Here is a 27155-nt window from a genome sequence, read left to right on the forward strand (position 1 = left end):
CTACTGTTATTAAAATAACTTCAACTTTTAATGGAAAATGACTTGAAATGTTTATTTTAGTAAAACAACCTAACACGCAACATGGCACACGATCGGCTGGAATCAACGTGACCACTGAAGTGCATCTAAACGCATTTGTGACCAATTTTCCTTAACACAAAGTTGTTTGAGCAAAATAAATAAATAAACAAACAAATAAATAAATAAATACAAATCTTAATATGCTTACCCATCTGCACTTACTGACAGCGCATATTCAGAACTGCAATGCGTTTCTCAATTACAGTTCTGTATTGGATTGGATTGTATTCATTTTTAGCTTTCCAGTGTCTATCGGGCGATGAAGAATAAAGAACAGAGCTGCGGTTTTAAAATGGCCCCTTTTATCATTGAGCTGAACTTCTCCTATCTAAGAAGTTTTCAAAACGTGTGTGAAGGACCAACACAGCACAGCCTGCAGCCTCTCCTGTACTGAGACAGAAAAAGGGGCACGGTCAGGATCAAACGCCTGGGCTGGAAAATGTCTTGAACTAACTGGGGCTGTTAATGCAACCCTGCTAGATTTATTTGCGTGTTTGCTACTAGACACCTCTCTCGGAAATGTAGATTGCGTGTATGGTTGTGTGGCGGGCAAAGGGCCGAGTACAACTACAAGTGCTCCCCTTTTCCTGATACAATCCGAAAGGCTTCCATTTCTTTTCATAGATTTGTTTTTCTTTTCTCGGTTGGTATTTTTTTTTTTTGCAGAACGGCATCTGCTTCTTCACTGTGTCACAGGACACACGACTCCGAATCTACCAACGTCTGTCTGCAACACACTTCCTTTGAGATCTGCAATCGAGCACACTGCGGTCATTCAGCCAAGAGGAAAGGTGCGGGAGGGGCGCCACTCTCTTCGTATGCTGGCACTCAAAACCACACATCGCAAAGCGCTGCAATGCATTTTCACACTGGCAGTACAGCCAGGGAACACGTGGCTGAAACCGGAAAGTCTGTCACAAGGGTCTCAGTTGGTGCGAAGCCCAGACCGCCACAGTGCCATACAGAAGCGCCTTTAATGAATGAGCTGCAAGCCAGTGTAGGCTAGCTAGCTCTCCTTAAATGGTTGTCAAAGTATAAAACAAACCGAACGGGTTGTTGTGGAAGCAATTCATTTATGTACACAGAAAAGCTGTCCTATAACATGTCCTACAAAATTTTCAGATGTCCGTGACTCCAACACTGCCACCTGCTGGTTCGTCTAGGCGTTGCACGTGTCCTGAGTTGCACTTGGTTTGGTGGCTGCCCTTGTTGAGAGATCAGATGCTTTGTTTGAAGTTAGCGTGCTGGCAGGCGGCAACAGCAGGGTGCATCTTTACTGATCCCATTCCCTCACTCTGCAGATACAACAGCTGCCATGAAAATACAGATACGCTACTTGTAGGCTTCTCTATTTCTATCTAAATCCATGTAATGTGTGTGTGTATATTATTGTAACATAAAGCTCTTGTTCTTCAGCGAATGGAAGCTGTATATAATTGAATGCGTGCATGTTAGGTTTCTAAAGGTATATTGTCATGCACATGATTTAATTAACGAGGAATAAAAACAATAAAAAATATTTTTATTTGGCATTAATCTTACTTTAAAATAATGTTCAGTCAGGGACCCGGGGGAAACAGTGGACTGTGCTTCAGAAGGTAAAGGAGACAAGCCAACACAAACACACTGCTGCAAAGAACAATTTAATAGAGCACTCACAAGCAACACTTTCAGTGGTATAGGCAAGGCAGGCTGGTGAAATTGGCAGTTTATACTTTAGTTTTTTTTTTGTTTTTTGTTATAAATGTAAAAATGTTAAAACGTTTCCTGTATCTTTTCAGATACTATAAACTGGAAGTACAAAATAAAAACATTTGAAAAGTCAATTTTAATCCAAGAATGTCAGAGTCAGACATGTGATCTGATCCCGTGTGTCACTAGGGAGAGGGCTGCACCCTACAAACTGAAATCCCAGTACTCTGCCAAAACAGGTCATCACACTGACCAGCAATACTACAGGACGTGTAATGTTACAATGTTACAAAACATACTTCAATACAATGAAACACACAAGCAGTACATACCGAATACACACAACACATGTAACATGAACATAATCAGTTTATGTTTAAGGCACTTTAAGGTGACCTGTATCTAAATGGATTGTAACCCAATCAGTTGATACTTAATGTTCTATATAGAGGTGTGTGTGTGTGTGTAGATAGATAGATAAAAATAAAATTAAACTATAGACTACCTTTTAAATATAGATATAAAAAATATAATGTTACAGATATAGGCTTGATAAAACATTTTGCTGCATTTTTGACAGGAGGCAATTTATGATTAAAAAATATTGCATGTAAAAAGGTTAACCAAGCATTATTATAAAGATATAAAGAATTACACACTCATACTGTGTGTGTGTGCGTATGTATATATATAATATATATATATATATATATATATATAAAATACACACATATTTGAAGAGCAATACAGGCCATCTGTTAAAATACATTGTTCAAGATATTTTAAAAGTTCTAATTTAAAACCTGTTATTTTGAGTGGCTCAAAGCCGCAGTTGGGCAGAATGATCCTGAACGCTATCTAGCATGGGTGGGTCTACAGTGTGAACCCAATCACCTAACTATTGAGTGGTAAAATACTCAGTCAAACGCTGATCCAAACCAGTCAGGCTATCCGAGTGATCCAAACAAGGGTGGAGCCGAACACCCACCGCTCTGAACCGTGGAGCCTCTTTCCACTGTATGCTTGGAAATGTGTTTGGTGATGCCAGCAAGGATCTCTAGAAATGACCCCTGAGGGAAACACAGCACTGGGATTAATAAAGAGTTAAGTTGAGCTGCGCCACCGTTTAGATCATTAAAATAGATCCCGATCTTAAAGTATATTGAAACAGCCAGCCTCGCAACACAAGCGTGGCTGCCACCTCTATCAGCATGAACATGCAACACTGGTACTCCCAGCCATGGGTTCATCAGAGCGTGAAGGAGCGGAAAAGCATGGGATACCAGATCAGCGTTTCTCATTCCCAGTGTGGAGACATCACCTCGTTAATACTGCCCGTGCACTGACATCAATTGGTTCAGTGGTTACAGCGTGCACATCAATTCATCCAACAGACAGGGAGGCGTGCCAGAAACTGCCTTAGATAATAACTTGGCGAGACACAACATTCAAACATGAAAGAGTTTCTTTACATCAGAAAGTATTAAAACCCTCTGAGTGGAGTGGCACCCCCCCAGCCCCGTTCCAGTGAACACTGACTATCAACCTGAACTGCTCTATGTAATCTTGCCTTGAAGGCAGCAGATTGCCAAAGTGTAAACAGCATGCTTTATTTATGAGTCCACAGCTAACTCTTTGCAATACAAAGCTGCTAACATCATCAGAATCAGATATTCCACCTCCTGAATGTCGATACTGCTGGAATTCAGGATCAAAACCTGAGGCAAACAATTTCAAGATAAAACCTGCAGTAAGTGGGCAGGGATCAAGTTACGATGAGTTATTAATTATTCAACCAGCAGCCAGGATTTTTCTAGAGCTTCCTTGCTTTGATTCTTAAAATCTAGTTCCCGACTTCCAGAAAGAATTAACCCTAACCCTACCTTTAATGTACGATTCTTGTTGCAAATCATAAAGAGCTTTCAATTCTGCGTTCACTCCTACACCTGAAAGCGCAAAGCCTGTGTCTCTGGGTCCAGGTGCAGAGCCACAAGTTAATGGAAGCGCAGCTATAGGTCTGAAGTCTAACCAAGTGCCAGCACTGCAATGGGTTCCCTTCAGGCAAGCTTATCTCGTCTATATAACACTGTTTATTGATGCCCTGCGCCCCTGAGATTGTGGAAGCTGGAAAAAAAGAGAAGCCTGTTTCTGAATACTGTTACGATAATGACAATCAAGTTTGTGGTTTGGAGTTGCATTTGCTGTCTGCATAGCCTAAAGCTAGTCTAACTCACAGCTTGTCCTACTGTACAGCTTCTCTCATATGAAACGTTTCTGTGCACCCCAAGCTTTTGAGACTGTAACAGTTAGTAGTTAATAAGTAACAGACAGAGAGGGAACTCTTTAAATCATAATATCTCAAAGATAGCTTAAAACATAATAATCCTGATAAAACACACACAACACGTCCAGACCCTGAGCGCTGCAAGATGCATTTAGAAATCTGTAACAAGAGAGCAGTCCTTGTAAATCGCTACGTCTTGTGCAACGCCACAGGCAAAATAAATAGCGGGCGAGTGCTAATTTCTGTTCCGATGTCAGTTTCGCAAAATCTGTGAACCCCCCCCTGAAAGAAACAGGTCCCTGTGAGTGGAGATCCCTGGCCAGCAGCCTAAGTTTCAGGGTCTCAATGAGTGGGGCGGGGGGGGTACAGCCTACAAAGGGGCTGGGCGCTCTCCTGCCTCGCTCAGCAACGTCCCGGGCTCCTTCAGAAACACCACCAGGACTGTGATGTTGTCGCTGGAGCCGTTGCTCTTGGCCTGGGAGACGAGCCTCTCTGCCACCCTGCTGCCCACCCCCCGGCTCTCCCGCAGGTGCTCCAGGACCATCCCTGCTGCCTCCAGGGGCCTCACAGTGTCAAAGAAGCCGTCGCAGGCCAGGAGCAGGTAATCCTCAGAGCCGTGGAGCTGGAAGGAGGCGCCGTCGGCATCGCCCGAGATGTAGGGCTTCTGGTCAATGTCTCCTGGGAAACAAAGGGCTCAGGTTAAGAGATCCGCTCCAATGAAAGCGCGTTGGCGTTAGCCATTACAGATGTTTGGCAGCAAGCCTCCTGTACTGCAGCACTCACCGATTGCTCTGGAGACCGCGATGGTGCCGTTCACTCTCCAGCATCCCATGAATGCGACGCAGCCCCCCAGAGCCTCAATCCGCTCCTTCTCGTCCTGAAGCAATTAGAAGAACAATCTGCTGCAGCTTCGTTTGCCCCATTAGAAGTTTAACTGCGCTTTCTGTTTGAGCATTTCGGGACACTCCTGTAATGTTAGGAGATGGCATCCCCCCAGCCCCGTTTCATTGTTTTATCTCATTGTTTTGATAACCACAAATCTATAAAACAAATAAACAAACAATCTGCTAGCAATCATATGACATTCGTTAAAAACACCCATTAACCAAGCTATTCAAATCTATTTCCTTGTCTCCTTTTTAGCACTGGCAATATTATCACTGGGCCCAACTTTGGAATATGCAGATATTTTTCAGTTGTTAAGTTTAAAAGTTGTTACTACTTCCTGGTACCATTGTGTTTCCTAATTAGTCAAAAAAACAACACTCTCAGCACAGTAATGGACTAATAAGCCTTTAACAGCGTGCATAGCGATTACTGCTGTGACACTACAGCGTTTCCATTGATCTATGCCCTCGACACACACACACGGATGGTCTGTGAGGTTCACCCCTGACATGGGAGGGCTGGGGAGGGGTTCCCTACCTCACGCTCTGGCTTGTGGGGCTCCATCAGGGAGACGACCTGCCCCTGTCTCACCAGCATGACCTGAGAGTCCCCGAGCCAGGCGATGTGCAGCCAGTCCCCGCTGAGCAGAGCGGCCACGCCCGTACTGCCACTGCGCAGCCGCTGAAACACAGAACACAGCACAGCCTTAGTGTTGTGAATAGAGGCCAATGTTACCCCCACCTCAAAGTTTTCTAAAATGCAGCACTTCTTGTAAGCCCGGAGGAACCAGTGTGAATGCTACAGTGATCGGCCTGTAAGAGATCAGGAAGAGCACGTGTTGCTATGATGCCAGCACCTCTCTCTTTGCTTTCTGCAGAAACATGTCATCAGTCTGTCTGAAGGATTTCTTCAGGGCCTCTCCGGGGCTGCTCAGGAGCTCCGCCTGCTGGGCGAGGTTGATGTGGAGGTGCGTCGCTGCGTACACCGCTGCGTCCACGCCTCCGTGACCGTCAAACACAGCGAAGTACCCTCGCTCCGTCTGGTCCTGAGGGGAGAGGGGACAGGTACGCTCTCACACTGCTCAAATACTGCATGCACGCGGTCGGGGCAAGAACTGGACTGGGGAAAAATGCGGAGGGGGTCTGTGACTAGAACAGTCATAAACACAGCTGAAATTCATTTAGCTCAAAACAGAGCCTGGATTTTAACTCCCAAAATACGTACAGAAACAAAGTGAATATGCCAATGAAATGAACTACAAAGAGAGCCAGCAAGAAGTGAGGTTTGAGGCACTAACACAACAGGTGAGGCTGTGGAAAATACATATGACTGCGTTTAGAAGAGCAAAAGGGCTTTTTGTGAAAAACAAAGAACTACCTTAGGCAGAATTGTGAGGTTTGATGAAATAGTTCACATACAGATCAATGCACACAGTGCCTGATGAATACACACCCCTCCAAGATATTACATAACTACTGTGCTTCTACTTTCTAATGCTGCAGTGAGGAGACACACTTGAGAGATGGTTTGTGGGGCAGGGGGAGCCCTAACTGGGATCACTGTATTCAGGAAGGGAAAAATCTCAAACAAATAAAGCATTTGCATAAACCACTGCGGAGCCAGGTCCTTCATGGTGCAGAGCACTGGGGCACCTCTAATCCACAGAGCATGTTGAACTCTGGAATGGCGACGTGCCGGTCCTCCATTTTCCGGCGCGTGTTTCTGATGGCGTGGGCAGAGGTCTGCAAGAAGCGCCGTGCTCCAGGCTGCAGGGGGGGCAGCTCCTCCAGCCAGGTACAGCACAGCTCCAGCAGCCTGTTGAAGAAGAACCGCTGCAGGGGATCGGGCTCCAGCACTGGAAAGCAATGCAGGTACATCCACTGAGTGCAATTCAGGGTCCTTAGCAGCCTGCAAGCTCCTGATATATCCCTTGCTGTGCATCACTTTAATGAAATCTACACGATAGGTTGGGTTCTCAATAGACAGCTGTTGTTAATGACTGTGTTGTTGTTTGGTGCTATAGGAAATTGCAACTCTAGAGGGTCTTCAATCATCTGTTTGCTTTTATAAATTCTGCAATAACAGGTTTAAACAGCAGGTGGCAGCAGATGAGCAGGAGCAGAATGTTCCATTGTGCAGACTGAGGAACGCTGCTTTGAATAACTAATGACACCTTTTAATAGTGTTTCACAGCTTCACACAGCGTCTCAATTCACAGGCTTTGAATACCAAATAGGTTTCTATTCTTCAAATGAAATAGAGAACTGAGAATGAAGAGAGGTCCTCACATTGGTTATTTATTTACGAATCAGTAAGTGTCACAACGTAAAGCAAAAGTAACAAAAAAACAACAGTACAGTATCACAGTCTGTTTCAAACAGCATGCTAGCAACCTACATCCCAGCCACTGCCAAAAACAAGACAGGAAGCGGACAAGTGCACCACACCCAGAGCTAAATACAGCTGGGGATGACACAAGAGTCTTCTACAGCACTTGCAGTGAAGACTACAACCCTGAAAAAGCTTTGCAAAGCTCAAGATAATTGCTGTACTTATTAGTCATAAGCGTGAGAAGATGATTGTCGTGCTGCATTTCCACCAGGCAGGTGTGCTGTGGCTCCAATGCAGGCACTTAAAGACGCAGAGATGACACATCCTGAAAGCAGACTGGTGTGTGCAAGAACATCACAACTGATGACTGATTTAGGTGTAGACGTCAAAATCTGAAATTCTCATTTCTCAGAACTAGGTTTTTGCCGGTTAAGACGTCCTTGCTCCAAGCCAAGCGAAATAAAAAAGAGATGAGAAGCGCGGACAGGGTCACAGTGTTGGGCACCACATGGTGCAGAGCTGTGCAGCTAATCTTACCAGACAACACATTCTGCAAGGAAATCTTGAGCTGGACAAGCCAAGCACTTCCCAAGCCTTCCTCAAAGCACATTACTGAAACGGGGAACAGCACTTTTTTGTTCTGTCGTGGAAAAAGGTCTGGGTGAGGAGTCTGAGCTGAAGGGCTAACTATGTTAATTCCCTGAAGCTGTGCCAGTTGTGCGCCCTGTATATATAAACACATGGGCTGCCTGTGCTGGTGCAGAATTTGTGTGGGAAGAGACTGTGCAGCGTTGGCATTACCAGCCAGTCTTGTAACAACCACTGCCTGCGCCATGTCTCTGCAGACTCCAATGCTGTGGGTTTCCAATGTACTTGTTAATCAGCACGTCAGATTGGTGGCATTGCAGCTCCAGCTCTCTGGGAAGCTGTTTCATTACCTGAGCAGAGCCCCAGGGGTTTGAAATTGGATTCTGGTCTGAATTGAGGAGGTAGCTCTGATGAGAACAAATGTTCTCATCAGAGAACATTTGTTCTGCCAGCGCCCTTCTGCCAGCGCCCCGCAATGCAGAAGTGTTAAAGCAGGGACTTACAGACAGCCTCCTCCTCCTCCTCCTCGTCCTGCTTCTTGTGAAAAGCGGAGAGGTCGGACTGCAGGATCTCGCTCACAGCAGCTCTGGTCAGGGCCACGCTGAGAAGCTGGGGAGCATTTCTGGAAAAGAAAGGGAGAAAACAACATTTCTCACACACCAGTGCCTATTGCTTCCACATCACCGATTACCGTCCACAAACTGAAATTCTCACACCCAGAGGCTTCCATACAGGTAGGTATATAAAGAAAATACATGACAAATCTTGAGGTGTTTAATACATTTGTACGCTACTGAAGATTGAAAACTTGCTTTAGAGATTGAGGAGTCGTCAATGCACAGGAAGGCACATGGAAACGAGAGCGCTTTCCTCCCCGAGGCATGGCTGTCGTTCCATCCTGGTTCAAGCAGCCCTTTCATGTTAAACAGGAAGACAGACGGCAGCCAGAGGAAACCAAGGCCAGATGTGAAGCAGCTCCCACTGGGACTGGACATGGCTGGGGGAAGGCATTACAAGAGCTGACCCTTTAGAGTATTCTTCGTCATCAGCACTATGTTCATTCAATCTAAACTGCCCAGTTTGCTCTATCATAGCTTAGTTTCTTGCAAGGATAACTGGATCTTCCAAAGGTTAACAACAATACACTGGCTACAAACTCAATTTACATTTCACTCTCTGTTCACCCAGAATGCAATAAATACAGAAACATTCTAGAATGTAGAAAGAGCACAGGAGGGTTTGATGTTTGACTGTGTCTTGCTTATATTTATTTTCACTTTAAAAAAAAAACATTGCATTAGTGGCAACAGCCAAGAGAAATCAAAGACGAGTGACGTTTTTATTTTTCTCTCCTGAAACGGTAGAACACCTGCAAGGTACAGCGGAGCTGCAGCTAGGCAGAGTCATGCTCCCACTAGTGGTTCTTATTTGTCTGCTCTAAAGACGTGCCTCTGCCTTCTAACCCAGGGTGCAGAATGAGATTGCACCATTCCGTTTAACGTTAGGTGCTCCCGCTGCATGCCTTCCGCTCAGACTGAAGCCGGCAGCGATTGCATTCCTCCGTACTCTCCCTCGCTGGGGGTTCACAGTGGCTCTCCTCTCCCACTGAAAGGGTGACAGCTGCTATCTGGAGCACCTGTCTGTCATAAACTAAGCAGTGAAAACAAGGAGCTCCACCCAACAACGCACTCAAAGAACCCAGTCTAATTACGGGGGTGGAACACAATAGGAAAGTGGACAGATGGCCAGAGGTCCCCTTAAAAAGGCTTAAATACTAAAGCAAGGTTTGTTTGTTTGTTTGTTTTAAGTTGAAGCAATGTGGCCTTCAAAAACAAAATGGGTTTACTGTAGCACATTTGCACACGTTTCCACAAGATCACACTTTCACTGCATTCTAAACACGCACCCAAAGCTCTTTTTAGTAGTGGTTTGACCCACAAATCAAGTTTTTCTGTCTGCTCACGCAGCCTGGTTTTTAAAAATGGTTCTAGGCAGATCTTGGCTTACTTAGTCACAGTCTAGAATAGTTTCAGGGATATCACGCTTTGAGAGAAACATTCTTTTAATATCTCCTAAGTTTTATGAACAGGGCCCCTTTCCTTGTCCTGCACATCTCCCAGCTCTGCTAAGTGGCTCTGTCTCATTTCACACGGACTGGGCTCCAATCTCACGAACGGTCACGCCCTGTCAGTCTGTGCACTGATTAACACTCTCACAACCCTGCAGGGACTGACCACTCCAGCCCTCTCGAAGCTCAGCCTGCGAAACTGCACCACGCACCACGGTTCAGCTCCAACACTGCAGCCTGGTTATTTACAAACACCTTCCTCATTTACTCTTCTGTTTGTTTAATGCCTGTCCTTGTTTTCAGTTGTTTGCAGGGAGTACCCAGCACTGCTGGTTTAGAGGCTGGGAGAGGAAATGGTTTGGAAAGCAGGAAGGCAGAGAACAATGGCCAAAAAGGAAGTGACTGCTTACAGGAAGTGACTGCAGCATTACGTTACTTGGGGGGGGGAGTGACAGCAGCATTACATTATTTGGGGGGGGGGGGGGGGGGGGGGGGTTAACTTGTGGTGAAGACAGAGCTAACTGGGATCTGTAGATGTTTCTCAACTGAACGGCATTCTACCAAACCACAGAAAAAAAGATGTCAAAGCTAAAAAGAACAAGCAGAACAGTGTGATGGAAGCACAAGCAGCAGCAGCTACCCAAGTTCACGGCTGTTTAACAGCAAGTCTTATACCAGTTCACCACAGTGAATGACCATGTTCCCCCATGCTTTCCCCATGGTTACACTGTGTATTATCACAGGTTAGCCTGGCTTCCCATGCTTTATTATATGCTTTCCCATACCTCTCTGTGCTTCACAATGCTTACCCATGCTTTTTATTATTATACTTTTACTATGCGACAAGTATTAAAAAATATTTCCTTAAAACATTTCAGAGGAGAGCTACCTAAAAAGCATTTTTTAAACTGTAGCACAGTTCCTGATTGCTGCTTGAGATAACAAGGGCTATCACTAATCAGTGTGAGCTCCCAGCTGCTCAGCTATTTGAGGAATGCAGAGCTCATGAAAGGCAGTGCTCTGCACCACAAGCCTGGAGCACCAGGTGGGCAGAGGGGCAGGGACTCGGTACTGTAAACACACAGTCCAACACTGCTGTTACTGTAGCACCAAGAAGACAGCTCTACCGAGACCCAGCACTGCCTACCTGGGTGCTGCAGTGGAATAGGAACATCAGAAAAAGGATTTTATCAGGTAAAGCAATGTGCTAGTGCCTCAGTGTGAAGAATATTAAACTGACTTTTCCACAGGGAGTGTGCGTGTTCTCAAGACTGACAGACACATGGAGAAAGCTGTTAATCCTCACGGTTTGATTTGGACAGACAGACTGGGGTTTGCCCAGCCCAGCCTCCTCCAGTCCTGTGAGTGTGTGCAGGGCTGCAACCAGCAGTATTATGTTCAAATGAGTTTCTCACCATGGCAATACAACTCGGCTTCAAATGAAAGCAGTTGAACAATCAGAACGATTATTGTGTCTTTAAAATATCAATTCCAACCGATTTTAAAAAGCAAGTGGAAATGGAGTTTACCCCAGCCCCGTGTTTGTACGTACCTGTCCTGCAGTAACCTCAGCCCCAGCTCCAGGCTCTCCCCCTGCACCTCCTCCAGGCTCACAGCGCTGCTAAGGGGCCTCAGGGGCAGGGGGTCCTCCGGGCCCAGCGGGGTCGGGAACTCCTTGATAAACGAGTCCAGGAAGCGCCGCGCTTCCTCTGCTTCGGATTCCATGGCGCTGCCTTCACTCGCACTTACTGCGGGCACCGCTGCGTCATGCTGGTCCTCAGCCTGGGGTCCGAAAACTGGGTCCAGGGAAGAAAACAATAACACACCCAATACTCTGCCTTGAGAGTGCTCGACAGTACTGCCCTTTAAAAAGTGAAACAGCCGCTGAACTGTACAGCCTGGCTGCTCGTCTGGTTACCTGCAGTACCCAACTGCTCAATCTTTATGCAGTTTATTTTTGAAGTTTAACTACGGAACGAGTGGATGATTTTAACAGCATTTTTTTTAACGTTTCATTTTGCAATAGCGTTATTTACAGCACGGTACTGATACAGCACTCCGTCACTGTGCACAGTAATATTATGATCGCTTCATGGTACTGACACTGTGACACATTTGATTGGACGCTCAGTTCTAACAAGCTCCAAGAAAGCACCTTGCAAGAGTTACTTTTTTATTTAAAAAATAAATAAATAGCAAAGTAAAAAAAACCCCCCCCCCCCCCCCCCCCCCCCCCCCAATGCAGCAGCAGTAGTAACATTGACAACACGCACTCCGAGCTCGTAACCGCTGGAGACAGCGCAGCCTGGAAAGAGACAGCGAAGTGAAGTGACCGCGACACGCAGCGATACGACATCACAGCCAGGCTACACTTTCTGTAACAACCCGGCGCGATGCCACAAAGCCTACTTACAGTTCCGACTGCAGGCCCGACTTCATACAGATGGCTTCTCCCGTCCGCACAAGTCAAAAGCACCCAGAGGCTGCTCTAGCAACTGACTGTGCACAGCTTACACGGAGCACGGCTTATTACTGAAAACATACCGTGCACAAAACAAACAAGTTCCTCCTTTCTAAATGCCTTCCTCTGCAAAACGCGCTGGCTTATCCCGAGGCGCCGGGGAACCTGAGCACCCTAAAGACACACGATCCCGTGTTTGGTTTAGCTCTCACGCCCTCGCAGCCCCTATCTCTGCACACACGACACCCCTGCAGCACTGTGTGTGCGGATTGCCGACCTGCGCTATTCAAGCAGACAACAGCAAAGCACGTAAACTCCACTACGCATGCTCGCTGCAGCAAGAGGAATTCCAAACCCAGATTAGCTTCTGCTGCCCTCTGCTGGAAGCAAACAATTGTGCACCAAGAGAGAGACCGGCGGGGCTTCTCAGAATCCGTCATGCAAGCCTGCCTTGTGTAAGTTAAAAGTTGTTGTGTTGTAAATGTTGACAAGCATCCGGAGTTACTAACAGTGGATACGAAATGCTTGAATTATTTTTTTTAACAAATGTGACACCCCCTGAGATTGTTAGTTTGTGACTCGCTAATAATTAGGGTTGCCAACTAGCCCCGTAATTCCGGGACACTAAGAGAGGTCAGGCAATTGATTTCATTGCACGTGTAAAGTGAGTGTGAATTGCGCAGGGTGTCGCTAAAGGAATTGAATTGTTTTGCTGACGAGTTACTAAAAGCGCACACCTGTCCGGGGCGGGAATTACTTCCTGTGAGCATCGTTTCCATCAATCACACCGGTACAGCTCGCTGATTTGCTGTATTTGTCTGATTGGCGCAGGACAGTGCAATGCAGGAAGAAGCATTAAATAAATAGAAACTTAACCGATAAGTTAAACGAGAGAGCGCGGGACTGTGCACAACTCTCTACAGCGACAGAATCGCATTATTTTAATAGACATTGTTTGCCATTCACAGTTTCAAGCAGTACGATGTTAATGCATATTATGATGCTCTCCGGGTAGAATCGACACCGCAGTTCAACACATTTACTGAAGAAGCGCACGCAATCCACTCACTTTACTTGCTGGTTTAAAATCAAATCATTTGTGGTTTAGAGACGAGTTTAAAAAAAAAAAAAAAAAAAAAAAAAAAAAAACCTGACCTGTTTTATAGTGTCCCGGAATTATAGGACCAGGTGGCAACTCTGGGTAATATGTAACAGCTACAGTAATATTCTGTTGAACCGATCACGTGAAAAAATACACCCACAGTGACCATTGCTCAGCTATCATCCAGGCGGAGATGTCTGTGTAACATTCAGAGAGAAGGACCGGCTTTCCCAAACATCATCAAGGCCAGCATTCCTAGGAAAGTAGCTCCGTTTTTGTAACTGCCATGCGCTATTCAGCCTACAGCAGTCAAAACACAGAAACTTCACTACGCATGCTCGCTGAGCAAGAGGACTTCTAAACCCAGATTAGTTTCTGCTGCCCTCTGCTGGAAGTAAACAATTCTGCACCAAGACAAAGTGACAGGTACTGTATATTGGTGGAGATACTGGCGCTTATCACAATCCGTGATGCAAGGCTGACCTGTAAAAGTTAAGAGTTGTTTTGTGGATCAGTACTTTGGAAAATATCCCAGTTTTTATAATCCATAGCCCCTTGTTTGGAAATATAATTTTCTGGCATATCGATTTTATAGAAGAGTTTAAAGTGCTGTTTTACCAAATCATTAGTCAATTCTTAAACTACAAATAAATATTCAGCATTACAGCTAATTAATTGCTAATCCCATGCAATATTCCTGGACACAGCGAATGGAAACTATAAAAGTCAGAAACAACAAAACACACACAAGCAAAAGTAATACAAAAAAAAACAAAAAAACAACAAACAGGAGAAGGTTTATTATTATTATTCTCGCGATTACAAAAATTTAAACCCCAGCCGAGCTGGAGCTCGGTCCTGAGCCGGGACGCCTCACGCGTGTCACACGAAGTACGCAGCCAGGGCTGCCATCTTGTTTTTGGGTTTCTTTGGGCCGGGTCTCCTGCCCCGGCCACGGCCGCGGCCCTGCCTACTGACCCCCCCCCCCCGCGATGCATGGGGTGCCTCATGGCAGCGTGCTTCAGCTCCACCAGGTCCTGGAAGACGGGCTCACAGAACGCGCAGCCTGAAAGGGGGGACCTGGCCTTGTTGAAGTCCACGATGACCAGTGACGCCTCGCAGCTCTCCGAGGAGACCCGCACCTTGTGGCCGTTTTCAAAGAAGTGCACCACCACGTTGCACTTGTTGCACGCCATCCTCCACTTGGGCCCCGAGGTGGGGTCGAAGACCAGCACCCCGTTCTCGCACTCCATGCACTGGCTGATCCCCAGGCTGTTCAGGGAGTGCTGGCAGGTGGGGTGGGTGCACTCGCTGCAGCTCATGCCTGAAAGCAGGAGACAGAAGATGCTCTTGTGAATGTACTCTCTTTGTTTTGCAGCACACCCCCCCCGTCTTTATATAACACGAGATCCCACTGCACTGTGTCAGGGCCGGTGCTCTCTACCTTTCTTCATGTCTCTGAAGGGGGGGTTGCTGTAGCAGTACGGGCACAGCGGGTAGCTCTTTCCCCTGGACCCCGTGGACCACAGCACCAGCTCAGACTCGTCCAGCGGGCAGCGCAGCTCTTTGCACAGTTTAATGGCGCCGTTCTGGGGCAGGCTGTACGTCTCGTCACAATGGGAGCAGTGCAGTCTGCTCGGTTTAGCCTACAACAGAGTTCAAACACAACACAACAAACTCGCGCTGTATCACTCACAGCATGACAGCTGTATTAAACCTCTGCTTCACTACAGAAGTCATGTGATGCAGGAAGCAATGAGCACTGTTTTAACACAGGTTTTGATTTCATTTATCTTAAAATATTTCCACCAGAGGGAGCAGTGTGTGCAAAAAACTAATCAGGACAGACCGTGTAGGGTTAATGGGTGGAATTTCCAGAATTAATTTTTTAGTGCAAGGGATCTTGACCATACAAAGCTACTCTACCCTGGTACAGCAGCTTACTCACACCCCCCTAAGCACCCCTAGTGTCCCGCACACTCAAGGCTTTGCAGCGCTGGATTAGTGACCTCCAGCAGGATTGGATCACTGCCCTGTATTCAGGTGTGATCTTGGAGGCAGAAAGCTGCAGGGGTGGTACGTGCAAGCAGGTAAAAGCAGCTTCATGAAACGGTGGCACTTGCCATAGCGGGAGAGAGGCTTCCCTGTGGCTGCGATCGGGGAGAAGGAAACTTCCATCAGCTCGTCCATGCCTGAGGGGAAAGGATTCACGGACACTATTAATGTCACGCCTGAGGGGAAACGATTCATGGATACTATTAATGTCACGCAGAGCGCTGTGCAAAAACAACACTACGGGGGTCCTGCTATGCAACCATCAACCACACAATGATAGAGTGAGCAAACCCTTCTAACAGGGTGGGCTTGTACTGGTTCCACTGCTCTACCTGCAGCCCAGGCAGATTCGTAGCCTGTTTACTTACTCCCATAAAATACAACAAACCCCAGTTATTTAAAATGAATCCAAAAGGGTGCGAGACCAAAGAAAAAAAAAAAAGTAGTGTCTGATTTCCGTGCGGGTGCAATATGAGTAGTCTGAAAACCTTGGCTGCAGACAGGAAGAGTTCTCTTTTGTGAAACACGTGGCAGCAGTTTGTGCCCTTGCTCAGCTCTGTGGACATTAGGAAAAACAGCAGCCACTTACTAGCAATGGAATCTACAAAGTAATGAAACTTCCTCTTGAAGATATCCAGAGTGTAGTGCAGGACCTGCTTGAAATGGGCTTTCCCCTGAGCGATCAGGTTCAGCTGCTTCTCCACAGCGCTGCGGATCGTGGGCAGCACCAGTTCCGCATCTTCAACACAATACACACTTTATTAATGTTTTAAGATTCTTCGTCAGAGCAGAAACTGTCCTTCTACGCAAATACTGAGAAAACCAATATGCATTGGCTGGGAAAGGCAAATGAGTCTGTGCGATCCGGCTGCAGTGAGCAGGGACTGGTATCTGTGTAGGTTTGCCCCGTGCTGCAATGACTAATGTCTAATCTGATTGTGGAATCACTACCCAGCTTCCAGTGAAGTACTGGGCAAGTCTGCAACAATCTGATGCTCATCTGCATGAAGCAGCAAGTTACACCTCTGGGAATTCTGTAATGAGAGGCACTCCCCTTTAAGATGAAATTGATACCCTATGGGGTTCTGTGGTTCTCCGTTACAACACATAGCACAAACAGGAACAGCAATCTGTGCGGTTCATGATTCACCATTGTGGGTTATTATTTACCATCCACACTACAAAATCATTGCTGTACCTGTCTTGTAATAGCCATGGACAAGAACAATCCCCAGGTTGGTCGGCTTGGGCCGGCATCCGCTCTCCACAGTAATGTAATTCCTCTGGCAAATGTTATTAATGTGCACTGGGATACTGGCATCAGTCCCTGGAAAAAAAACATGTACAGAGCGGGCAATGCAATAACGCCAAGTCATTTAGCATGGCCTCAGGACACATCAGGATCGAAGAAGAATTACTATAATAATAATAATAATCATCATCATCTTAACTCAGTATAATAAAAGGCCTTAAAAGCACAAAAGGATGACACATGCAATTTCACACTGTGGGTGTGATTTACTGTGATCTGTGCACAGTGAGTGGGCCATGGTTTTAAATGCAAACCTAAATTTTCAATATTCCACATGGGAGAAATACAATCTAATGAGAAGCAATATGCGAAGACAAGTGGGATTACCAATGCCGTGCTTCTCCATCAGTGTGATGAGCTCTGCCTCAGTCAGGTAGTCTGGGGGGCTGGTGTGTTTCTCCAGGAGCTTCACCTCATCTGCGGTGAACACGTCCCCTCTCTCACAGACAGGAAGGCTCTCCTCATCCAGGATGCTCAGCCACGGCATCACTTCAGTAAAGCCTGTGCAGCGCGTGGAGCAAAGCTAAAACCAATGTGGAGAATTCAGAACCCCCTGTGAAGTACTTAAAAAATAGATGGTGAGTAAGTAGATTCAAGAAAATGCACAGAGTCCTTTTCTTCAATCAGTTGCCAGGTTTATTGAAATATGCAGGGAGTCTGGTCCCAGGTACAGGACATACAGAACTCACAATTACAATGTTTGCGTGACATTAAATACCCTTCTGTATAGATGGTCCACCTCCCCTTTCTCTGACATTAACCAATGGTCAAGGTAATTTAATTTATTGTGTGAGTGTTAATGTGTGTGTGTCTGTGTGTGTGGTCTAGTGTGACAACCTCTGAACTTTCTTCACACTCCTGGAGACAAAAGGTCCATACATCTGCCTTTTGTTATCTCCTTGCGACCCCCATTGATGCCAGTGGGATTATCTCTTTTGATCTCTCTGAAGTCTAGAGCCTGTTCCCTTCTAGTCCACAGCATTGTTATCTCGTTAGCTTGCAGTCATTGTTGGGCAGTTTGTAGACGCATCGTCTCTATCAGTGGTTAGCAGTACATGCAATTTGAACCAAACAGTCTGCTATCTGCAATATTAGTCTCTTTTCAGAAAAGAACACCAGTATAGCTCTGCTAGTCCACATGCGTAGCAAACCCCTAATCAATTCTCAATCCATGTTTTCCAACACCCTGCCACAGTGAAGCACACTGAACAATCACTGCTTAATAGAATCAACCGTCCTCAAAACGGGCCTTTCCTCTGCTAGGCAGCGAATATCAAGGTGGACAGAATTCCTTTCTCCATGATTATTCATCAGCATGACAGGAAATCCCACCCTTTGAACTGTGCCCAAAACTATCAAGTGGAAACATGCAGTCTTGCATCCTCATTTGTATTGCCTAAGTCATGTCGTCTTTTCCAAAAAAAACTGTAATCTTGATTTCAGCTTTTTTGCCCCCCGCCCACCCAGTAAATTGAACTGCAGTTCCAGGTAAAATAAAGGATTTAAAAGATTGAAATGTTAAAAACCGTTTAAATGCAATTGTTTGGAAAGGGTTCTCTCTGGACAGTGTGCTTCAGCTTCCCTGTATGTACTTTGTGTGGCCCCTTTTCTGCAGGCTGCTACAATGCAATGCTGAGATATTTAGACTGTTGTGGCACCCATCTGACTAAACCAAGGGACAGCCTGTAACCAAAGCAGGAAGGCAAGACTGATTCTTACCCGCAGATATGAGAGTCTTCCCTGTGCACGTGAAGCTTTCCGTGCCGACGCTGAACGCGATGGTGGTCTGCAGGTATTTGCAGTCACAGCTGAGGGTGGCAATGAAGTGTCTGGTGATGTAGTCAAAGAGTCGCCATCCATCACTTCCTGAAGGAGAAACAGCAGCAGCATCTTTACAGGGGCTTGCAATGAACTCCAGAGTAAAACAAGCAAACCAAATGACATGCATTGAAAAGGGTGCTGTACACCACTTACACTGACCTAGTATTTCATTTCTTACCTCTTTACATTTCCCCATATTGTTGCCGTTTCTGTTTAGATTATTATTTGCCGTGCTTGCTAGTTATTCCAGAAAAAACTGCATCTGAAAATACTAATGGAGTTGCGCTGTGCACTGAAGCCCTGAGCTGAAGCTTCGACAACTAAAGCCTGTGCAACACTGACATGAGACCAGAATATCACAAAGGGAAAGTGAAAAAAGGGTGGGTACCTAGCTCGCTCTCCGAAGCAGATCTCATGGGTGTGATGGGAGGATGGTCTCCAGCATTAGTCCCTTTTCTGGGTCGATTGATGCCTTCAGAAAGCAATGCTTTCACCTACAAGGGTGGAAACACAAAACTACATACAAAACGTTCCTTAATCACACCTGTGCAAGCACTGTAAAAAAGGGACAGCTTGAATCCCTGTATAAAATAGTTTATGCTGCTTTACTATTTAGATCCACTCACTGAATCTGCCCAAAAAGGACTGTTTGCTTGCTGATGCAGAGCTCCTGTGAGGTCGAAGTTCTCAGGGTAATGGGTGGTCTCTGTTCAAGGCTAGCTGATGTAGCCTTGTGTGTACAGTCTCTCCACTATCTGCATTGTATGCTAAGGGCCCACCCCTGCAAGAATAAAAACACACTAGTAAAGAGATACAACTAAGCAAATGTGCCACAGGAACCCCTGACCCTTCTGCAAGCATGCCACAGGAAGCCCTGACCCTTCTGAAAACATCTCACAGGAACCCCTGACCCTTCTGAAAGCGTGCCACAGGAACCCCTGACCCATCGGAAAGCATGTCACAGGAACCCCTGACCCTTCTGAAAGCATGCCACAGGAAGCCCTGACCCTTCTGAAAACATCTCACAGGAACCCCTGACCCTTCTGAAAACATCTCACAGGAACCCCTGACCCTTCTGAAAGCATGCCACAGGAACCCCTGACCCTTCTGAAAGCATGCCACAGGAACCCCTGACCCTTCTGAAAGCATGCCACAGGAACCCCTGACCCTTCTGAAAGCATGCCACAGGAACCCCTGACCCTTCTGAAAACATCTCACAGGAACCCCTGACCCTTCTGAAAACATCTCACAGGAACCTCTGACCCTTCTGAAAGCATGCCACAGGAACCCCTGACCCTTCTGAAAGCATGCCACAGGAACCCCTGACCCTTCTGAAAACATCTCACAGGAACCCCTGACCCTTCGGAAAGCGTGCCACAGGAACCCCTGACCCTTTTGAAAGCATGCCACAGGAACCCCCGACTCTTCTGAAAACATCTCACAGGAACCCCTGACCCTTCTGAAAGCGTGCCACAGGAACCCCTGACCCTTCGGAAAGCGTGTCACAGGAACCCCTGACCCTTCTGAAAACGTGTCACAGGAACCCCTGACCCTTCTGAAAACGTGTCACAGGAACCCCTGACCCTTCGGAAAGCGTGTCACAGGAACCCCTGACCCTTCTGAAAGGCTAATGAAGTACAGCATTGAAGAAGAGTGGATAGTTAAGCCGTGTTCCGTGTCTTACTGCTGCACGCCACGCAGCGGGATGCTTGAGCTTTTCCCAGAGTTTAGCTGAGCCCACCTAAACTCAATCCAGAAACGGGTTTTGTGTATGAATTGAACCTGGTGTAGAAGTAACTACTTTACTACTCCTTTCAAAACAGAAAACTGAGCTTTAAACAATACGTACCAAGGGCTGAACTTGCAACACGCAACATTTCAACAGTGTTTAAAGCCTGGGGTCTCTGCTTCACCTTCTCCTTCTTACTCACAGACTCTACCTAAAAATAAAACAATCATGCCGACATATATAATACAGTAAACACCAAATCGAAGAACATGTTCAAGAAGGAAAACAGGACTGCCAGTAAAGGTAAGCATAATATATATATATATATATATATATATATATATATATATATATATATATATATATATATATATATAAATGTAATGCAATGCAATAATGGCTTTTCTTTTATAAAGGGTTAGTTTGGCGCCATCCGTTGGAAGTGTAGCTGCAACACAGAGATTCCCAACAGTGAAACTGAAATTTTCCCTGGCCTCTTTGATCAGTTCCAGTGCAGCCCCTCTCACTGCTGCTGGTACCTGGTGATTAGGAATGTCCCTACAAGACGCTGGAACTCTTTGATCAGTTCCAGTAGAGCCCCTCTCACTGCTGATGGTACCTGGTAATTGGGAATGTCCCTACAAGTCACTGGAACTCTTTGATCAGTTCCAGTGGAGCCCCTCTCACTGCCGCTGGTACCTGGTGATTAGGAATGTCCCTACAAGACACTGGAACTCTTTGATCAGTTCCAGTGGAGCCCCTCTCACTGCCGCTGGTACCTGGTGATTAGGAATGTCCCTACAAGACACTGGAACTCTTTGATCAGTTCCAGTGGAGCCCCTCTCACTGCTGCTGGTACCTGGTGAAAGCACAGCCGATGCGCAGGTCCAGCTTGTGCCGAGCGTCCACTGACAAGGCCTCGTTGCGGTTGGGCTCCCCCAGGTGGTTCATAGCGTTACAGATATCAGTGTCTGTGATGGAGCTGAACTTGGCTCGAAACTGTGCTCTCATTGCCGTACGCTTTGTTCATTACAGGCTGGATTGCATCGAGGATCTGTGGTGGAAACGTAGCATCGGGAGAGAGTTGTAGCACCTCCAGGGCGATATTCACTCCAGAATATTTCAAAGGTAATATCTTTGGGGTTTTAGTGCATTTTTGCTAATGACATGACATGTAGATGAATCATAGCACTGTTCAATACATACAGGGGCTATTTCCATGATCATATAGTTAGCAATATATACACATACATACACAATTATTAAAACAGTGAGTTTCAGCTTATCAATGACTTATCTTCTTCATTTATATATATTTTTTTTGGGGGAGACTGATGTCTGAATACCAGACAGTGAATACTGTAAATGCAATGGAATGCAATGTAATGCAAAACAATGGAATGGAATAGAATGCAATGGAATGTAATGTAATGCAATGCAATGGAACTGAATAGAATGCAATGCAATGGAATGGGTTGCTGAATCTGCCTGCCCATGGCTTGTGTAACAAGATATGGTAACTCCTTCAGTGAAATATTATGGGAACCTTAGTGTGCACGGGCTCATGCCTAAGCAAGCTACTGTGAAAACATCACACCTCAAAGCAGATGTTTTCTCCTTCTTTGTCACAGTCCAGCCAGAGTACAACATAATCACATCCTCTGCCTTCAACCTATCAAAACACATGCTGTGCTGTTATGTAAGAGTACCAGTGCAATGTAAGCAGCTGCAGCTGGCATGTTAAAGCTGATCACCATGCCCTACATACAGTCCTGTACCTGCAGCGTAAACATGTGTGCCAGTGTGACGTGAGAATAACCGTGTGTCCTGGTCACACAGGCTACAGTCAAGCTCCCTCAGAATGACAGAGCAGCCCATTGCTCCCTATGGTAGGATCTAATACAGTGCCTTCATTTGAGTGCATACTGTATATAAAGACACACAGGCAGGGGTGCTCCCAAACATACAGAATAGTCATCAATCACAATGCAAAAGAAAACACATCTATCTCTACATTCAGAGCTGATTCGGTGTTGACAGCATTTACTAAGCGCAGCCTGACCAGTGCGCAGCCCTGTAGAAACCCTGAAAGAGCGCACCTGTAAAAACTTGACCATGTTGAGTTTGGGGTTGGCTTCCTTCTTCTCTGTCGGAGCTGTGCTGAAAAGCTCCGCTGGGTCCACCTAATTCCCTGGAAAAGGAAAGACTTTCGGGTTAAGAGACGTGCGCGGTACGGGGCGCGTCTACACAGCAATTACTCAGCAAACGCATCTCTAGAGACCAAAATAACTATTTTGTTTGTTTTTTGACCAGGCAGAAATGAATAAAGAGAATTGAACGACTAGTTAAAGCTCCAGTATTGCACAATGAGGTTGAATTTTGTTGTACTTTGTAATTTTCCTGTTCGCTGTGCACTGAAGCCTGCTTATCCAGGGGCTGGTTGGATACAAGTTTAAGCAGAACTCTTAAGGACATATTTTACCTTAACTATGACATTGACTCTTAAATGTGTTGAGCTGCTTTTGCAACACCCTTAGACTCAAGCAACACCGGGGTTTGAGATCTGACTTCTAAATCACTGCAGGGAGAAAAAAAAAAGGACAAGTGCTCTGGGTTTTCTGTTCACTGTCAGGGCACTAGAGCAGATATCTGAGAAGAGCTTTGAAACAGACTTTAAAGTTTTAAGTGTAAAAAGTTGTCAGGATGTTAACAATGAAAAGACAAATGACAGGTCAGTTGTAGCAGCATGTGGGGGCGTGGAACGCTGTATTTTTATAAACATTTATAACAAAAATAAAATAAGCCGTCTCTTTAATAAGCACAAATGCTGGTATTTCTCTGAACCAGATTCCCCACGCAGAACATAACACTGCGGGATCAGTGTTAAAAATCAAAAATAAGCACTATATTCCCATTGTTGTATTACACTGAAATGCAATAGTGCAGAACATGCACCTTTCCAAACAAGTACGTTTTCCCAAAATTGTTAAACAGAGGTGGTTAGCATAATTCGTTAGTCACACTTCATTCGAAAACAAGGAAAGTACTGTGAGTTTGCCAGTACAATACCACACCTCTGGAATGAGGCTTTCCCCTAACAGTCCACTACTAGTCTGTGCCAACACAGATTCCTCAGTGTGCGTACATGGAAAGACTATTTGCATAAATATTTGCAGTACCTAGAAAGGTGTTTTCGAGGAAGAAATCACCTGCAAGGTGTACTGTGCTGTGAAGCCTAGACTGGCAACCTAACTCCAAACAGAATTTTTGATCAAAATCCAGATTATAGGGACGGCTATTTTCTTCTCATATTATAATTTTTTTAGATCCACCAAATAAAAAGACACGGCAGTAATCAGCACTCTCTTCTGTGTTGCACGGTCGTCCGAGCAGCTGTAAGGGCTCTTCTTGACCTCAAAGAAGACTTTGAAGACTGTCAAAGTTTACTGAAAAACACGTGAAAAGGTCTACAGCAAACAACTCTCTATCCAAGAGTGATCGGGATTAAACAGGATACTCATCGATCATTAGAAATACTGTTGTTTCCACTCACATCCTGACAATTCCACAAAGTGAACCTAACCCTAAATTGTGCGCTACATACCTCCACAGGGACTGTGTGGAGACTCTTTCATTTCTAAAGTGTTCCACAGTGAGAATGTGACTGTTGCTCCATTTACAAATGTTTCTGATTATCATATCTTCATGAAAGAGCTCTCTTATAATTAATCAGGTAAACCAGGAAGGAGATTTCCAGCCAAACCTGGTGTTGCAAATCAGTACAGGAGCTGTCACAGGCTCAGAACTCATTTCTCAAGAGTATAATTCTGCTCCCACCATCAGATGAGTTAAATAACAATACATTCTTTGAAAATGTCTCTCCTGAGCACGGAACTGATTTACTTTAATAAGTGCTTCAGTTTCCAGCCTTGCTTCTACCCACAAGGCATCAGAGCTACGTTTGGCATGAAAGGACATGCTACCTAACAGCTTTCCTGGGGAATTGAAACGTGCACACATGACGTCTTTTGGAAGCACGCGTGTGGGTTTCTCATTCATACAATTTCTATATAAATATGGAGGACTCAAGGATGAGGAGCAAAGAGCTGGAGACTGCAACCCCATCAGGCTTCCTGCACTCAGAACCACTCCAGCATAGCAGACATGCTTCACCTCAAGGTAACAAGATTATTTTACATTCATTCACTCCTTTTTTTCTTAGCATTTACTTATTCTTTTATTTTCTTAAAGATGTAATGGGTGAATTATTTTTGGCATGTTGGCTTATACAATGAAATGTTTGCGAATAGCTGCTTCACAACGTATGCAATTAATACAAGCAAAGCTGGTTTAGGGTTAAGCTACCTCTACGGCTAATGTACTGCATTGAGTTTGGTCCCTGTTCAAGGTAACAGCTGAACTTCAAAAACAGCACAACATGCTATTCACACTGCATTATGGATGCAGTTAACAAAATAAAAGAAATCTGTATGTTATTGAAATGCTAAATGTGCTCTGAACTGGCTGCAGTTATCACAGCATGACTGCGACTCTCCGGAGTGTGCTATGGGGAGTTGTTCACGCAGCTGTAAGGGAGGAAGGATGTGTTTAACGGTGCTGTGACTGTTCAAAATCCTGCCTCTTGATCACTAGCACAAAAGAACATTAGAAATATCAAGGGGAGGCAATTCGTCTCATTAGCGTTTGTCCGGTTCTTAGTGTCTAACTGACACCAGCACTTTTTCTAGATGGTTAATTAAATCACAACACAAACAAATCTGACTACTTAGACTTCATTATACAACTAATTAGGTATTTTAAAAAGTGCAACATGCAATGACAGAAACTCACTCGGAAAAGTTCAACTTGTATCCATTAAATGTGCGTCTCGTTCATAGAACTACTATTATTGTTAATTAGCTTCATTTTATTTCTTTTTTTTTGTCCCCCAGACAATTCAAATCTACTGCCTTACAATGCTGACCTTAAGCGAATGCAAAAGTATTCCGCAGAGCTCAAAGTTTACAGGAGACCCAGAGGGGTTCAACTACCAGCTCGTTAACATCTTAGAAAACAAACTCCCGTTAAACGAGAGAAGCCTGGCTCCCTGGACGTACGAGTGAGTACAAACCCAACATGCACTCTGTTAATATGTAGAAAAGAGAAAAGGTAGACAATGTTACACAACTGTGTTAAATCCTAGTTGTTGCCCTTGTAACAGTTTCCTGTAGTAAAAGCATAGCAAAGCATAATAAAGCACGGTGAAATCAAGGCAAAGCATCGGAAAGCACTGTAAAGCCCAGAGAGGTACAGTAAAACCTATTAAAAGACATGGAAAGGTACGGTAGATGCCTAGCATAACCACAGGAAAAGCCTGGAGGAATGCAAAACTACTGTGCAAATTAAAATGCATCATGGTAAACTTTTTACATGCGAGTACACTACTGCAATGAGCAATGCATCATTTTACAGCTCCATTTCTAGAAATGGTGTGCTATGGAAAATGCATGTCATCCAGACTGGTTAGCTTAAAAAAAACAAAACAGCAATATGTTCACAATTTTAAACAGCATCTTTTTCATATCGTGTACTTTTTGTTTTTTCCAGGAACAACGTTGACCTGAACAGGGTGCCTCAGGTGATCCAGCAGGCAAAATGCAACACTTTCCATCACTGCATGATTAGGAACGAGGACCAAGAGACGAAAATCCACAGCTTGGAAACCATTCCCGTCTCCGTCAGCATCCCAGTCCTGAGGAAAAACCAGCATTCCGAGTACGACCTGGAATTTGAAACCATGCAGGTCGCCTGCATCTGCGCTACCTCCAGGAACTCTGATCCCAAGAAACTATCAGATATCATGAGCTGCATGACGTGAAAACCAGACTGCTTGTCAAAACAACTCTCATACATATAGCATCAGAAAACACATCATAACAATAATAATAACAACAATGCATTCACTGCCTATCCATTAGAGAATTAAAGTTTCAGCGAGGGGTTGTAAAAACAGGGCACTATTCACAAAGAATTCATCTGTTTGTTATTTAAAGAAAATGTAAATAATAATAATAATAATAATAATAATAATAATAATAATAATAATAATAATAATAATAATAATATCATCTTAGTGGTACATGAAGAACAGAGTTTATTATTTGTGACTAGTTCACTTGACATATAATGACTCAGCTGCTAGTCTTTGCATTAGCAAAGCAGGACTAGTGAGAACATTGCAAGTCCTTTGGTTAGCACTAATAAAGCTGATGCGACACATTTTCAGGAGAGGCTTGAAGCCTGGTTCTAGGAGAGCTGGTTTGCAGCAACTTTGCTGTATGAAACCAAGTCCCCCCTGGTGTGCCAGGCAGTAGCCTGAAACCTAGTCTCCTGAAACCCAGTTCCAAGCCACAGTGCCTGTGTGTTCCCTCAGCTTTAAAGACCACAGGATGGAGAGGAGCTTGACAATGGCAGGAAGGCACGGTCAGTGCAATACAGCTGACACTGTCGTTTGTGTATTTTTGCAATAACTGAGCAGAAATATGAAAGGTACCTATCTTAGATCTCAAGAGCACGCCCGTGAAAAAGACGAAGGAAACACTGTATGTTATAAAAGGACACAAAGTATTTTGTTCCCTTTGAAAATGACATGACCTGGGCTGGTTTTAAAAACACCAAGCCCCCCTGTTCAGCTCCTTAGTATTCATTTATCTTCTTTGCTTTTTGTTTGTTTGAAGAATGTG

General features: G+C 45.0%; 2 protein-coding genes and 1 pseudogene across 2 annotated transcripts; 1 reads left to right on the forward strand and 2 right to left on the reverse strand.

The window, feature by feature from the left end:
* Positions 1-1711: 1711 nt before the first annotated feature.
* LOC121297149 (protein phosphatase 1F-like) lies at positions 1712-12686 on the reverse strand. Its single transcript, XM_041223228.1, has 8 exons — positions 12346-12686; positions 11485-11728; positions 8368-8486; positions 6598-6800; positions 5802-5990; positions 5483-5626; positions 4841-4934; positions 1712-4735 (listed from the first exon to the last, which is right to left on the reverse strand). The coding sequence occupies exons 2-8, from the start codon at positions 11655-11657 to the stop codon at positions 4428-4430; spliced, it is 1230 nt and encodes a 409-aa protein (XP_041079162.1). The 5' UTR covers positions 11658-11728; positions 12346-12686; the 3' UTR covers positions 1712-4427.
* An 860-nt stretch (positions 12687-13546) lies between these two features.
* On the reverse strand, positions 13547-21423 carry LOC121297074 (annotated as a pseudogene).
* Positions 21424-23872: 2449 nt separating this feature from the next.
* Positions 23873-26464, forward strand: LOC121297150 (interleukin-17A-like). The gene is made up of 3 exons (XM_041223229.1): positions 23873-24591; positions 25365-25531; positions 26020-26464. Exons 1-3 carry the CDS (start codon positions 24577-24579, stop codon positions 26288-26290), a joined length of 453 nt encoding a protein of 150 aa, XP_041079163.1. The 5' UTR covers positions 23873-24576; the 3' UTR covers positions 26291-26464.
* The last annotated feature ends 691 nt before the right edge of the window (positions 26465-27155 follow it).

The sequence above is a fragment of the Polyodon spathula genome, chromosome 22 (genome assembly GCF_017654505.1).
Source record: "Polyodon spathula isolate WHYD16114869_AA chromosome 22, ASM1765450v1, whole genome shotgun sequence".
Taxonomy (NCBI): domain Eukaryota; kingdom Metazoa; phylum Chordata; class Actinopteri; order Acipenseriformes; family Polyodontidae; genus Polyodon; species Polyodon spathula.